A 14,299-nucleotide genomic window follows, 5' to 3' on the forward strand; every position below is an offset into this window, starting at 1 on the left:
TACGTACGCACGCACGCACACACACGCACGCACACACACACATGCACACACACACAACACACAACAACGGAAGAGAGCAAAAGGGAGGTTTGAGAGGGCCAGATATTTGCTTCCTTTTGCTCGGCTTCCTCACAGGCATTGTTGTGTTCTCCCAGACATTCTGATGTCAACCAGGCCATGAGCGTCAGTTTCCCATTTATTGATTTATGTTAAATGACATTCCAAGTTTTAAATACAGCTACCACTGTCACCTGAAAGTATACCCTTAGACCAGAGGTGGGCAAACTACGGCCCACGGGCCACATCAGACCCCCCAAGCAATTTCATCCAGCCCGCCAGGCAGTTTTTAAATGTATTTAATAACATTGCGTTCCAGTTAGGATTTTGGTGAAAATTACTAATTTGATGTAATACACACAAAATCCATTAGATGGCGCGAGTCTGCTATGCAGCATACTAGAGTAAAAATGAAAAGAGAGTGAGACATGCGCTATTGCGCTAGCTAGACGGGCGTGTTTATATGGCAAGCCGATGGTGTCAGAATTACGTCATAGATTAAACGCGTTTATATCCGAACACCGTTTTTGACGGCGTTTTAAACAGTATTTGCGCTGCAAAATACGGCGTCGCGATTCCAAACGCCGTAAAAGACACGCGAAAAGTCGTCCATAACGCCGTATTTAACAGCGTTCTAAGGCGCTTGAAAAGCTCCGCCTTTTGCACCGCTGTCTTGCCATATGACGGCGTAAAAAACGCTGTTTTGGTTGCACAGAGCGCGCTTTATTTACGGCGTTTTGTGTGTTGTATAATGAGCCCCTCCCGCTGATTTCTGCAGCCAGTAAATTCGAACTGTTCTCACCCAATCACTGATGAACTGAGCCAGACCAGAGCAATTTACCACTGATCATTTTACAGGATTTTATTATGTGCGCTACCTTTGCTAACATTAAACAAACCATTGCTTGCTTTCCGAAGAAGCGACTTCTTCTCTTTGGAAATGTAAAGTTACACAACGTGGTCAGCAATTGTATAAAGGCCAACCAATCCCATAGTAATGTATCCTGCTTATTACATATAGCGCGTATGGCCTACGTGAAAAGCAAAAAAGCAATCGGTTGAAATATTGTATTAGCTAATTTCCAACACCAGAAATCACTCTGGTATAAACGAGGTCAGCCAGAGTAAAAAGTAAACTGCATTCCCTTTAAGCGAGGTGAACACCGTGGGTGGTAGTCTGCTGGTTAGCATGATAGACTCGCAATCTCTGACACATCTACGCCTGTTCGAGACCCGCTCGAACCAACAGTCAATTTTTACGTTGTTGGTCTTGTTCTGTTTATCTGTATCGCTTGGTCGTTTTTAGATTTATATTCAGTACTTAATGCGTGGTCAGTATGAAAAGAAAGTCTGGAATGAGAGATCTTTTTATAAACCGTATCTGCACTTGATTTTTGCTGCTGAACTCACACATCAGTGGACTTTCGTGCTATAAACAGGNTCAGAATTACGCCATAGATTAAACGCGTTTATATCCGAACGCCGTTTTTGACGGCGTTTTAAACAGTATTTGCGCCGCAAAATACGGCGTCGCGATTCCAAACGCCGTAAAAAACGTGCTAAAGGTCGTCCATAACGCCGTATTTAACGGCGTTCTAAGGCGCTTGAAAAGCGCCGCCTTTTGCTACGCTGTTTTGCCATATGACGGTGTAAAAAACGCCGTTTTGGTTGCACAGAGCACGCGTTATTTACGCCGTTTTGTGTGTTGTATAATGAGCCCCTCCCGCTGATTTCCTGCAGCCAGTAAATTCGAACTGTTCTCACCCAATCACTGATGAACTGAGCCAGACCAGAGCAATTTACCACTGATCATTTTACAGGATTTTATTATGTGCGCTACCTTTGCTAACATTAAACAAACCATTGCTTGCTTTCCCGAAGAAGCGACTTCTTCTCTTTGGAAATGTAAAGTTACACAACGTGGTCAGCAATTGTATAAAGGCCAACCAATCCCATAGTAATGTATCCTGCTTATTACATATAGCGCGTATGGCCTACGTGAAAAGCAAAAAAAGCAATCGGTTGAAATATTGTATTAGCTAATTTCCAACACCAGAAATCACTCATGGTATAAACGAGGTCAGCCAGAGTAAAAAGTAAACTGCATTCCCTTTAAGCAGAGGTTGAACACCGTGGGTGGTAGTCTGCTGGTTAGCATGATAGACTCGCAATCTCTGACATCATCTCACGCCTGTTCGAGACCCGCTCGAACCAACAGTCAATTTTTACGTTGTTGGTCTTGTTCTGTTTATCTGTATCGCTTGGTCGTTTTTAGATTTATACTTCAGTACTTAATGCGTGGTCAGTATGAAAAGAAAGTCTGGAATGAGAGATCTTTTTATAAACCGTATCTGCACTTGATTTTTGCTGCTGAACTCACACATCAGTGGACTTTCGTGCTATAAACAGGACGAACGAACAGTAATAGATTTTACATTTACGCATTTAGCAGACACTTTTATCCAAGGCGACTTACAGGGGCCTTTTAGTCTATGCATGTCTCTTATCAGTAGCCCATGTGATTTTAGTTTCCATATAACAAAAATTGATTGACTAAAAGGAGACGCAATAATGTTGCGCAATGATTGTAATGTAACAAGCATGAACTTATTAACTTAAATATAACACAGCCCAAGTCAATGCCAAATTCCTTGCCATTTACCTCCGTGAAGAGACTGACGCTATCGTGCGTGGAACTGCAAAGAAACTTACAATGAAATGGAAAAAAATATTATTCAGCACATAGAAATAAGTGCGGGATTCAGGCCCGGTAACCCACTCATGCAGCCTAGCCTGGCGAGAACATGGCTAAATGAGTCGGGATGCGGGCATGCTACTTACAAGCTACAGGAAAATATTTTTTTTAAAAGTTGGTTTGCATAAATATGGTGGTTATAAGCCTACTGATCCCATTGCTCCGAATAGTAGGCCTAATTAAACGTAATTACATACACTGTAAAAAAATCCTGTTAAAACAGATGAAGTACTGGCAGAAAATTACCAGTACATTTTCCTTTATTTTACTGACATTTCCTTTAATGCTAAAATGTAATTTAATTCAGTGCAAAATGTAAAATGGAGAACATGCATACTTGAGTGAGTCGTGGTCATTATTTATCTTTGTTTCATATGCTTTGTCGAGTAAAATCAATCATATCTAAATGCTTGGGTGAACGTCCGTTTTCAGTCTGTTGAGGCCGGTTGTGGAGAAACGCGCTCCTCCACGGCATGATAAATAATACAGTTTAAGATTGCTAAGCAATCAAGCTTATTCATTTTTTTTTATTTTTGTAATGATTATTTTGATTAAAGTAATTTTCAACCTTTAATCTGCATTTAGACGTATGATGCCACATTCTCTCATATAATTTAATTTATATGGGATGATATCTCAGTTTCAGTTTGGGTGGAGTTTCTGATTTATGCAAAACTGCATTATAGGTAAATACTGTTTTCTGTTACGAATAAATTACTCTTCTAACTCTTGTTCTCTTACCTATTTATGTTACCTTTATTATAGGTAATAAATTAATCAAATAAAATAATATATTATGTTATTAGATTAAGGTTCGCTAAATTCCGTTAACATAGCTTAATTAGAACGACCTTGCTTGTTCTACAAACACCATGCACTGTGTTTTACCTTACGTGTTTTTCTGTTTGTTTGTTTTTTTATAGATTTTCTTCCGTAAAGCTGCTTTTGAACAATGCACATTGCGAAAAGCGCTATATAAATAAATAAAAAATTTTTAATGCATGCAGGAAGAAAAAAGCAAAATGGTTGAGAATTACGCAACGCGTTTACATCCAAACGCCGTAAAAACCGCGCGAAAAGCCATCCATAACGCCGTATTTAACGGCGTTTAAGGCGCCCCGAAAAGCGCCGCCTTTTGCGCCGCTGTCTGGCCATATGACGGCGTAAAAAACGCCGTTTTGGTTGCACAGAGCGCGCGTCTTTTACGGCGTTTTGTCTGTTGTATAATGAGCCCCTCCCGCTGATTTCCACAGCAATAAGTTTGAACTGCTCTCACCCAATCACTGATGAGCTGAGCCACGATCTAATTCATCATGGCCTTGTAGTGGCCATTGATATTACTATGTTTTGATTAGTGGAATAAAGATTTTTATGAAAATCCTTTTTTCAAGTGAATTTTATGTAAAAAATTACTGCATCCAATTCCAGCAAATTTGGCACACACCAAGTCAAAAACCCCTATCTATATGTAAAGTCTATGTTTTTTATTTATGTTTATTTTATTTTATTTATTTGATTGACATCGAGAGTTAAGGCCTTAAGACCTGGACGGATCAAATATTTCCCCCGGCAGTTCACCAAGCATTCACTTGAGACATAATTATGTTTGCGAGACACATACATTCTGATGTGCGCACTTTGGATGTTTCAGTCAGAGTAAGATCATTGTTGTGTCTTAACATCTTTGAATAACCCTTAACATCAATCAAGTCCTGCACTTTATTACAGTATGTTAATTCCTTTAATGCAATAGTCAGACTCGCTCTGCTTGATATGCAGTTTTTGCAGTAATAATGAATGCACTTTATTTAGCCTACAATAAAGCTGTGCGTTAACATGTATGATATGCTTTTTAATTATGTTTTTTAAAAGTCTATTCTTTTTTTAAATGCGTCATGCAGAATCGTTCTCATCAGCAGGTGCATCATAAACATCACCTACACTAAAAAAATCCGTAAAAACAGGGCACAAAATACTGTATTAATATGAAGGAGTTTTCCGTATTCATTTTTTACAGTTGTTTCACTTGTATTTTACATTTTGCACTGAATTAAATTACATTTTAGCATTAACGGAAATGTCTGTAAAATAAAGGAAAATGTACTGGTAATTATCTGCCAGTACTTTATCTGTTTTAACGGGATTTTTTTACAGTGTATGTACAGTGGCAAGAAAAAGTATGTGAACCATTTGGAATTTCATGGTTTTCTGAATAAATTTGTCATAAAATGTGATCTGATCTTCATCTAAGTCAAGGGTATTGACAAACATAATGTGTCTAAAATAATAACACAACATTTTTTTGATCTTTCATGTCTTTATTGAGAACAACCAAAAAACCTCCTAGTGCTTGTGGAAAAAGTATGTGAAGCCTTGAGTTAATGACCTCAAAAAAGCTAATTGGAGTCAGGTTTTAGCACACCTGGAGTCTCCTTAAGATAATAAGTTTTGAGGTGTGGACTACAGCTACTTTGACTGATAAAAAACCCTCAAACTTTTGGAGTTTGCTTTGCACAACAACACGCTTATGTGAGCCATGCCTCGTCAAAAAGAGCTTGCAGAGGATCTACGATCAATAATTGTTGATTTACATAAAGCTGGCAAGGGTTACAAAGTTATTTCAAAGACTTTAGAAATTCACCAGTCTACAGTTTGGCAAACAATCTACAAATGGAGACACTTTGGGACTGTTGCTACTCTACCAAGAAGTGGGCACCCAGTCAAAATGACACCAAGAGCACAACGAAGACTCATCAATGAGGTAAAGAAACAACCCCGAATGACAGCCAAAGATTTGAAGGCATCATTGGAACTTGCTAACATCTCTGTTCATGAGTCTACAATACGTAAAACACTGAACAAGCAGGGTATCCATGGCAGGACACCACGAAGGAAGCCGCTGCTTACTAAAAAGAACATTGCTGCACACCTGAAGTTTGCAAAAGAGCACATTGACACTCCACAGCGGTATTGACTAAATGTTTTGTGGACCGATGAAGCTAAGATTGAACTATTTGGAAAAAACACACAGCACTACATCTGGCGTAGAAAGGGCACGGCATATCATCATAAAAACATCATCCCAACTGTAAAGTATGGTGGCGGAAACATCATGATTTGGGCCTGCTTTGCTGCATCAGGGCCTGGCCAGCTTGGAATCATTGAGGGGAAGATGAATTCCCAAGTATATCAGACAATTCTTCAGGATAATGTGAGAATGTCTGTACGTCAGCTGAAACTGTGTAGAAGGTGGGTGATGCAACAGGACAACGACCCAAAACACCGGAGCAAGTCCACAACAGAATGGCTTCAGAAAAACAAAATCCACCTTTTGGAGTGGCCAAGTCAGAGCCCAGACCTCAACCCAATAGAGATGCTATGGATTGACTTGAAGAGGGCCATACACATGAGACGTCCAAAGAATATGACCGAGCTAAAGCAGTTCTGCCAGGAAGAATGGGCTAAAATTCCTCCTCAACGATGTGCAGGTCTGATCCACAGCTACAAGAAGCGCCTGGTTGAGGTTATTGCTGCCAAGGGGGGGTCAACAAGTTATTAATTCTAAGGGTTCACTTACTTTTCCACTGCCATTTTGAATGTTGAATGAGTGTTTTCAATAAAGACATGAAAGATCAGAATTTTTTAGTTATTATTTTTAGACACATTGTTTGTCAATACCCTTGACTTGGATGAAGATCAGATCAGATTAATATAGTATATTGTGCCTTGTTTTTATGGATTTTTTTAGTGTAGGCGATGTAAAACACAGTGCATGGTGTTTGTAGAACAAGCAAGGTCGTTCTAATTAAGCTATGTTAACGGAATTTATCGAACCTTAATCTAATAACATAATATATTATTTTATTTGATTAATTTATTACCTATAATAAAGGTAACATAAATAGGTAAGAGAACAAGAGTTAGAAGAGTAATTTATTCGTAACAGAAAACAGTATTTACCTATAATGCAGTTTTGCATAAATCAGAAACTCCACCCAAACTGAAACTGAGATATCATCCCATATAAATTAAATTATATGAGAGAATGTGGCGTCATACGTCTAAATGCAGATTAAAGGTTGAAAATTACTTTAATCAAAATAATCATTACAAAAATAAAAAAAAATGAATAAGCTTTGATTGCTTAGCAATCTTAAACTGTATTATTTATCATGCCGTGGAGGAGCGCGTTTCTCCGCAGCCGGCCTCAACAGACTGAAAACGGACGTTCACCCAAGCATTTAGATATGATTGATTTTACTCGACAAAGCATATGAAACAAAGATAAATAATGACCACGACTCACTCGAGTATGCATGTTCTCCATTTTACATTTTGCACTGAATTAAATTACATTTTAGCATTAACGGAAATGTCCGTAATATAAAGGAAAATGTACTGGTAATTTTCTGCCAGTACTTCATCCGTTTTAACAGGATTTTTTTTACAGTGTATGTAATTACGTTTAATTAGGCCTACTATTCGGAGCAATGGGATCAGTAGGCTTATAACCACCATCTTTGTGCAAACCAACTTTTAAAAAAAATGTTTTCCTGTAGCTTGTAAGTAGCATGCCCGCATCCCGACTCATTTTGCCATGTTCTCGCCAGGCTAGGCTGCATGAGTGGGTTGCCGGGCCTGAATCCCGCACTTATTTCTATGTGCTGAATAATATTTTTTCCATTTCATTGTAAGTTTCTTTGCAGTTCCACGCACGATAGCGTCAGTCTCTTCACGGAGGTAAATGGCAAGGAATTTGGCATTGACTTGGGCTGTGTTATATTTTAGTTAATAAGTTCATGCTTGTTGTTACATTACAATCATTGCGCAACATTATTGCGTCTCCTTATAGTCAATCAATTTTTGTAATATGGAAACTAAAATCACATGGGCTACTGATAAGAGACATGCATAGACTAAAAGGCCCCTGTAAGTTGCCTTGGATACAAGTGTCTGCTAAATGCGTAAATGTAAAATCTATTACTGTTCGTTCGTCCTGTTTATAGCACGAAAGTCCACTGATGTGTGAGTTCAGCAGCAAAAATCAAGTGCAGATACGGTTTATAAAAAGATCTCTCATTCCAGACTTTCTTTTCATACTGACCACGCATTAAGTACTGAAAAATAAATCTAAAAATGACCAAGCGATACAGATAAACAGAACAAGACCAACAACGTAAAAATTGACTGTTGGTTCGAGCGGGTCTCGAACAGGCGTTAGATGCTGTCAGAGATTGCGAGTCTATCATGCTAACCAGCAGACTACCACCCACGGTGCTCAGCCTCCGCTTAAAGGGAATGCAGTTTACTTTTTACTCTGGCTGACCTCGCTTATACCAGGAGTGATTTCTGGTGTTGGAAATTAGCTAATACAATATTTCAATCGATTGCTTTTTTGCTTTTCACGTAGGCTATACGCGCTATATGTAATAAACAGGATACATTACTATGGGATTGGTTGGCCTTTATACAATTGCTGACCACGTTGTGTAACTTTACATTTCCAAAGAGAAGAAGTCGCTTCTTCGGAAAGCAAGCTATGGTTTGTTTAATGTTAGCAAAGGTAACACTGCGCACATAATAAAATCCTGTAAAATGATCAGTGGTAAATTGCTCTGGTCTGGCTCAGTTCATCAGTGATTGGGTGAGAACAGTTCGAATTTACTGGCTGCGGAAATCAGCGGGAGGGGCTCATTATACAACACACAAAACGGCGTAAATAACGCGTGCTCTGTGCAACCAAAACGGCGTTTTTTACACCGTCATATGGCAAAACAGCGTAGCAAAAGGCGGCGCTTTTCAAGCGCCTTAGAACGCCGTTAAATACGGCGTTATGGACGACCTTTAGCACGTTTTTTACGGCGTTTGGAATCGCGACGCCGTATTTTGCGGCGCAAATACTGTTTAAAACGCCGTCAAAAACGGCGTTCGGATATAAACGCGTTTAATCTATGGCGTAATTCTGACACCGTATCGTTGACACCGTATCGTTGACACTGTATCGTTGTCTTTTGAAGCGCCTCGCGCTGAGGCGGGAATTTCTGTTATCAAAAGCGCATCTCAAGACACTTGCGTCCTGAGCGCTGAGAAAGAGATGTGACGTAGGGTTCTGCTGTTCTGCAATAGTTCCCGTAGTGATACTGGTGAATATGGCGTAGCTCTCAACCAATCAGATTCGAGAATCAGAATAATTGTAAATGTGGCTCACAATGGATATAAATTAAATTGAGAGCGGTTTGCAATGCCAAATGTTCAACTCGTATTGTAATATTACAATGTTTTATTTTTTTAGACATGTATATTACACATCTGATTTCACATAGTACATATAACCAGTGATATGCACAAAGGGTAGAGGTGCAGAAAAGTATTAGTGGTGGTCGTTTTTCTTTTTTAAATATAAAAGAGTTAGATCAGTTTAGATATTTATTGCATTTTAAAAGCCATAAATTAAGCATTGAGCAGAATTAAGTTTACTTTTTTGGTTCAGCCCTCCACTACAGTCCCATTTCTCATGTGGCCCATTGGGATTAATTGCACACCCCTGAATTAGAGGAATATTTGAAAATGTCAAGAATAAAAAAATATGTATATTGTAAATTATTATAATAATGTGTCTTTGTAATAATGTGTTATTTTCAATATAAATTATTTATAAAACACAGGGTAGAAGGAATTGCATGTACAAACACTACAGTAGTTATCAAATTTCAGTTTGGAATAAGTAAAAAAAGATTTAATTTAATGTGCGAATAATATGTGGCCCTTAACAAGGATTCAAAAACTTGATGTGGCCCTCCAGGTAAAAAGTTTGCCCACCCCTGCACTTAGACAGTTCAAACATTTAACATTGTTACATTTATAAAACTCACTTCTTTAGTAGTCTTATAATGATTGCAACTTTCATAACTATACCTATGACTAGTACAAATAACAAATGTAATCCAGCCAAGTAATATTATATTATAGAACAGTAGAAAGTACAGTAGAATTTTTAATCTAGACATTGTACACAACTAAATATGGGTATAATAAAGCCTACAGGCTATTTATCTTATAACCTTTTAACATTCTTTGACAAACCCCAGCTGTTGTCGAACCGGAGTTCTTCGGATGACCAGACTGGAATTTTCCATTCAATAGCATCCAGGTAAAGAAAAGCAAACAATTAACGGATGACAGAATGCGACCAGGTTTTCTAAGCCCTGTTAATTAGACCAGTGTTTGTTTTCTTCCTTTTCTATAACAGAGCAGGACCGGTGGAAAATCCCCACCCCGGTCCACAGGTATCAGGCCACTGGCTAAATACCCATCCCCCACCCCATTTTAAGAGGCAAGGGTGCATGGGGATAGTTCGGTTGTCAGGGCATAGCACAGTAGCCAATTTGGATGTGTTCGCCCAAGCTGTAATTACACATTTCTTAGAATATGTTTGTTGTCCCCTTACAATTCTAGCTGCATGCATTTGAATCTAAAGTCTTGTTATTGGGTTTCTCAGCGTGCATGGTCTGAAAGAGATACATGCAAAAAGACACCTTCAATTCCTAACTATTCACACAAAACTTGACCCCAAGTTACCTACTTCAAATGACTATTTTTAACACGCTATTAGGCATGCTGTCTTTTTTTGCATAAAAATACACAGTTGCATAGTTTGCTATACCATCTTTATGTGTTAAGGATACAGTAAATAAAGACATACAAATTGTGGGACCCTAGGACCAGAATAGAGATGACAATGCATCCACAAAACATTTCCATCCAATTTTTACTTAGTTTAATACAATTCCTGGTACAGTACTTAAAAGGATAGTTCACCCAAAAATAAAAAATATTTTATCATTTACTTCAAACCTGTATGACTTGTATGACCTTTTGTAAGTTGGTAACACCTAAATGATGGTAACCAAACAAGACGGACCCCTTGATGTCTATTTGATTGAGACAAACTTTGACATTTCTCAAAATATCTTCTTCCACAGAAAAAAGTCATATACAGGTTTTGAGGGTGTGTAAATGATGGCAACATTTTTTAAGGGTGAACTATCCATTTATACATAATACTGTACCCTCAATGATGAGTCAAACATCCTCTCCATAAACCAGGCCACAGTTGCAGTACTAAATTTATGCAATACCCACCAGGCCCGTCTATTTATACATTATACACAGAATGTGGGGTTACAGTGAACAGCTTAGACAGTCAGGCAAATGGTCTCTCAGCTTAGACCAGCATGAGTTTTAGACCATTAAAATGTTCCTGGTAATGCTGGTAACCAAGATCCACTCAATGGTTGGTCTCATAGTCATGGTTAAGCTATGTAGTTATGCAACCTGAACATTTGCTGAAAACCAGCTGTGCTCAGTATAATATATAAGATCTTACCTGAGTCCCTAAGCAGGCCACCATCATGTGTGTAAGAAGTTTGGCAGCAAACATGAGGAATCTAGAGCATAGCACATGTGACACAATGGCCATGGCAAACCCTAAGCATAGAAGAGAGATATAGATCGTGAAGAACATTCTGAGGACACAAATAAATCATTCATTTTTACACTTTGGTGATCTGTCATCAAGAATATAGATTCATTTGTAGAAATGTTTTTTCAACCCAGAGCTTACCTGAGATACAAATAAATCCTGCAGCATAGAATGCCTCATTGAATGAAGCCAAGCTTCCTGTCTCTGCATATGCTGTGTAGACAGACAGATGTGAGCAGGCACACTCGACGAAATTTTGATTTTCGTCCACCACCCGACAGAACTGTCCGTCAGATAACCAGCTGGAGAGGAGAAATCATCCAAAATAATTAAAAGGCTTTCCTGTGGCTCAGTGGTTAGAGCATGGCGCTAGCGACGCAAAGGTCATGGGTTCGATCCCAGGTATTGCACATACTTAGAATCAAATGTATAATATAATGCAATGTAAATCACTTTGGATAAAACCATTTGCCAAATGCATAAATGTAAATGTAAATCACAAATCAAGTGTAACGACAGATTCATATAAACAAAAATGTTGGCATGTTTTCATATTTATGCTTAAAGATAAAATTTTTGTATCGCCATCTGAACCCAATTGCATGTGAATGATTGGACAAATGCATAATCCCAACAAACTCACTGAGCCAAAAGATGACAAATCGGACCATTAAATCAAACAAGACCAAAGGGTCACAACTGACTGCTAAATGCATAAACAAATTTATAGTTACACACTATTTAATGTTAAATAGAGAATATTTACAAAACATGACATTTCAGATGAAGGTTCAATGTGCTTTGACTGACAGGTTGTGAACAAAAATGGTTGTTTAACAGTCTATGCGGATCTCTATTTAAGATTAAGTAAAACCACGAGAGAATAGGCTTGACGGTTAATTTGTCCACATTAAACTATTGCAACACACTAATTTAGCATTCCAAACTAACTCACATTACTCTGGATTTCAGCAATTACTAATAGATTAACAAATGATCTCTTTGGTTTAGCTTTGGGTTTAGTTGCATCACAATATACTGGTAGTAAATATAAGTGTGATATTAAAGGAGTCATATTGCACGGCTAAAACGAATATTATTGTTTGTTTTAGATGTAACGCAATGTGTATACACCATTTAAAGTTTAAAAAACGTTGTATTTTCCACATACCGTGCATGTTTGTATCTCCTCTTTGCCCCGCCTCTCTGAAATGCGCTGATTTTTTACAAAGCTCATCGCTCTGAAAAGCGAGGTGTGCTATGATTGGCCAGTTCACCAGTGCGTAGTGATTGGTCAAATACTGCAAGCATTTCACGGAAATGTAACGCCTCTTACCATATTCGGAACATCAGGTTCCAAAGCAATTGTACTGACAGACGATACAATGAGATTTACAATTACGCCCACCTTAACTACTTGTAGATTTGGGCGGTCTTAGTCAAATCATGTTACGAAGTTACGTAGATTCGCCGGGGTGTGGTTACACGAGGCATTTCAAGCAAGTCTGGTTGAGCATTCGTTTTTAGATAGAATGCATATTTTTTTCCCACACTTTCATTTGTGCAATTTTACGTGTCTAATACATGCATTGGCAACTTATAACACACCAAAAACACAGAAAAACTTCCGCCATATGACCCCTTTAATAATCGTGATTACTAATATAGTGTTAATACAACACATATGATAACAAAGCAAACTATTTAGCATCAGTATTTGGTTGACACTTATTTGCACCTGTTTACCATTTTGCTTTAAGGGCCATTTTGCTAAAAGCTATCCTTTAGCCTCCCTACGCTTGACTACAGTGCACTGTAAAATCGCCAGTGTTAAAAACGGTCAAATTAACATGCACAATGTATATATAATCCACACTCTCAAAGTGTGGATTATATAAACACTGTGAGTGTTAATTTGACCTTTTTTAACACTGGCAATTTTGCTGTGTGTGATTCACAAAATAAACAAAAAAAGGTGAAATTGATTGATATTTACTTAATTTAAACAGATCTTTAGATTGGCTAAAGAACATTCAACACATAGAACCTCATGTGCACACATAAACAGGTCCTACAGAATGAGTGAGATGGACCTTAAAAATGTTTGTCATGGCAGGTCATGAGCCCTGGGCCCGGTTGCATAAAGCACCTTAAGTGTAATTTTCCCTTAAGTGTGTCCTTAAGTACACCTTAAGTTTTACTTAAGTTATTCTCCTATTGTCTTTGGTAAAGGAAAATCACCCCTTAAGTGTCATACTTAAGGGAAAAACTTAAGGTGCTTTATGCAACCGGGCCCTGACCCTTAACAATGAACTGTACACACTGTCTGTCTCACTGATGAGTGTCAACTTCACACACACTGGAAAGACAGACGAGGTCAGATATTTACACACAAAGGTCTGTCAAGTTCATTAGGATGAGAATTTGTATTTTTAAGCAAATAAGCCCTCAAAAACACACTATATCAAAGTATAACATACTGTTTTATCCAAAGCGACTTACATTGCATGATACTATACATTTGTATCTGAGTCTGTTATACATACTGTATTTAGTCCTCTAATTCTAAAAACATCTATTTTAAATGTAGGTTCAATTACCTCTCAGCAGCCTGATTCCACAACAGGCACAGAGATTGGCGAAGTTTCCAGCGTCGGTCTGGTGTGTGTATACGGTAAACAACCTCTTGTCCATCATCGAGGGGTTTAGAACCTCTACTCTGCACGCTGACAGAAAAAACCTGCAAAGCCAATATATACTGTATGTCTGATTCAGAATGGTTCAGTTTAAACAAAACACATAATTGTTGTCAACAATCAGTTAATCAATTCTTTAGCCACAATGATTATTTGTGAAGCCACACATAATAACATGTAAAATTACACAACATACACAACACGTTTAGAGAGAATGTAGAGTTTTCTAACTCAACAGTGTCATCTACTGGTCAAGAGTCTACTAGGCAAAAACATTATAGTCATTATAAAAGTCATTATAGACCAATT

At 38.1% G+C, this 14,299-nt stretch overlaps 1 protein-coding gene across 1 annotated transcript in view; it reads right to left on the bottom strand.

The window, feature by feature from the left end:
- Positions 1-10,263: 10,263 nt before the first annotated feature.
- adgrv1 (adhesion G protein-coupled receptor V1) overlaps positions 10,264-14,299 on the bottom strand; it is an 84,257-nt gene continuing 80,221 nt past the window's right edge. Inside the window, exons 60-63 of the mRNA XM_057349206.1 lie at positions 13,895-14,034; positions 11,436-11,596; positions 11,199-11,299; positions 10,264-10,320 (exon numbers count right to left, since the gene is read on the bottom strand). Of these exons, the coding sequence (XP_057205189.1) occupies positions 10,264-10,320; positions 11,199-11,299; positions 11,436-11,596; positions 13,895-14,034 (459 nt within the window). The remainder of the gene's footprint in view (positions 10,321-11,198; positions 11,300-11,435; positions 11,597-13,894; positions 14,035-14,299) is intronic.

The sequence above is a fragment of the Triplophysa rosa genome, linkage group LG2 (genome assembly GCF_024868665.1).
Source record: "Triplophysa rosa linkage group LG2, Trosa_1v2, whole genome shotgun sequence".
NCBI lineage: Eukaryota > Metazoa > Chordata > Actinopteri > Cypriniformes > Nemacheilidae > Triplophysa > Triplophysa rosa.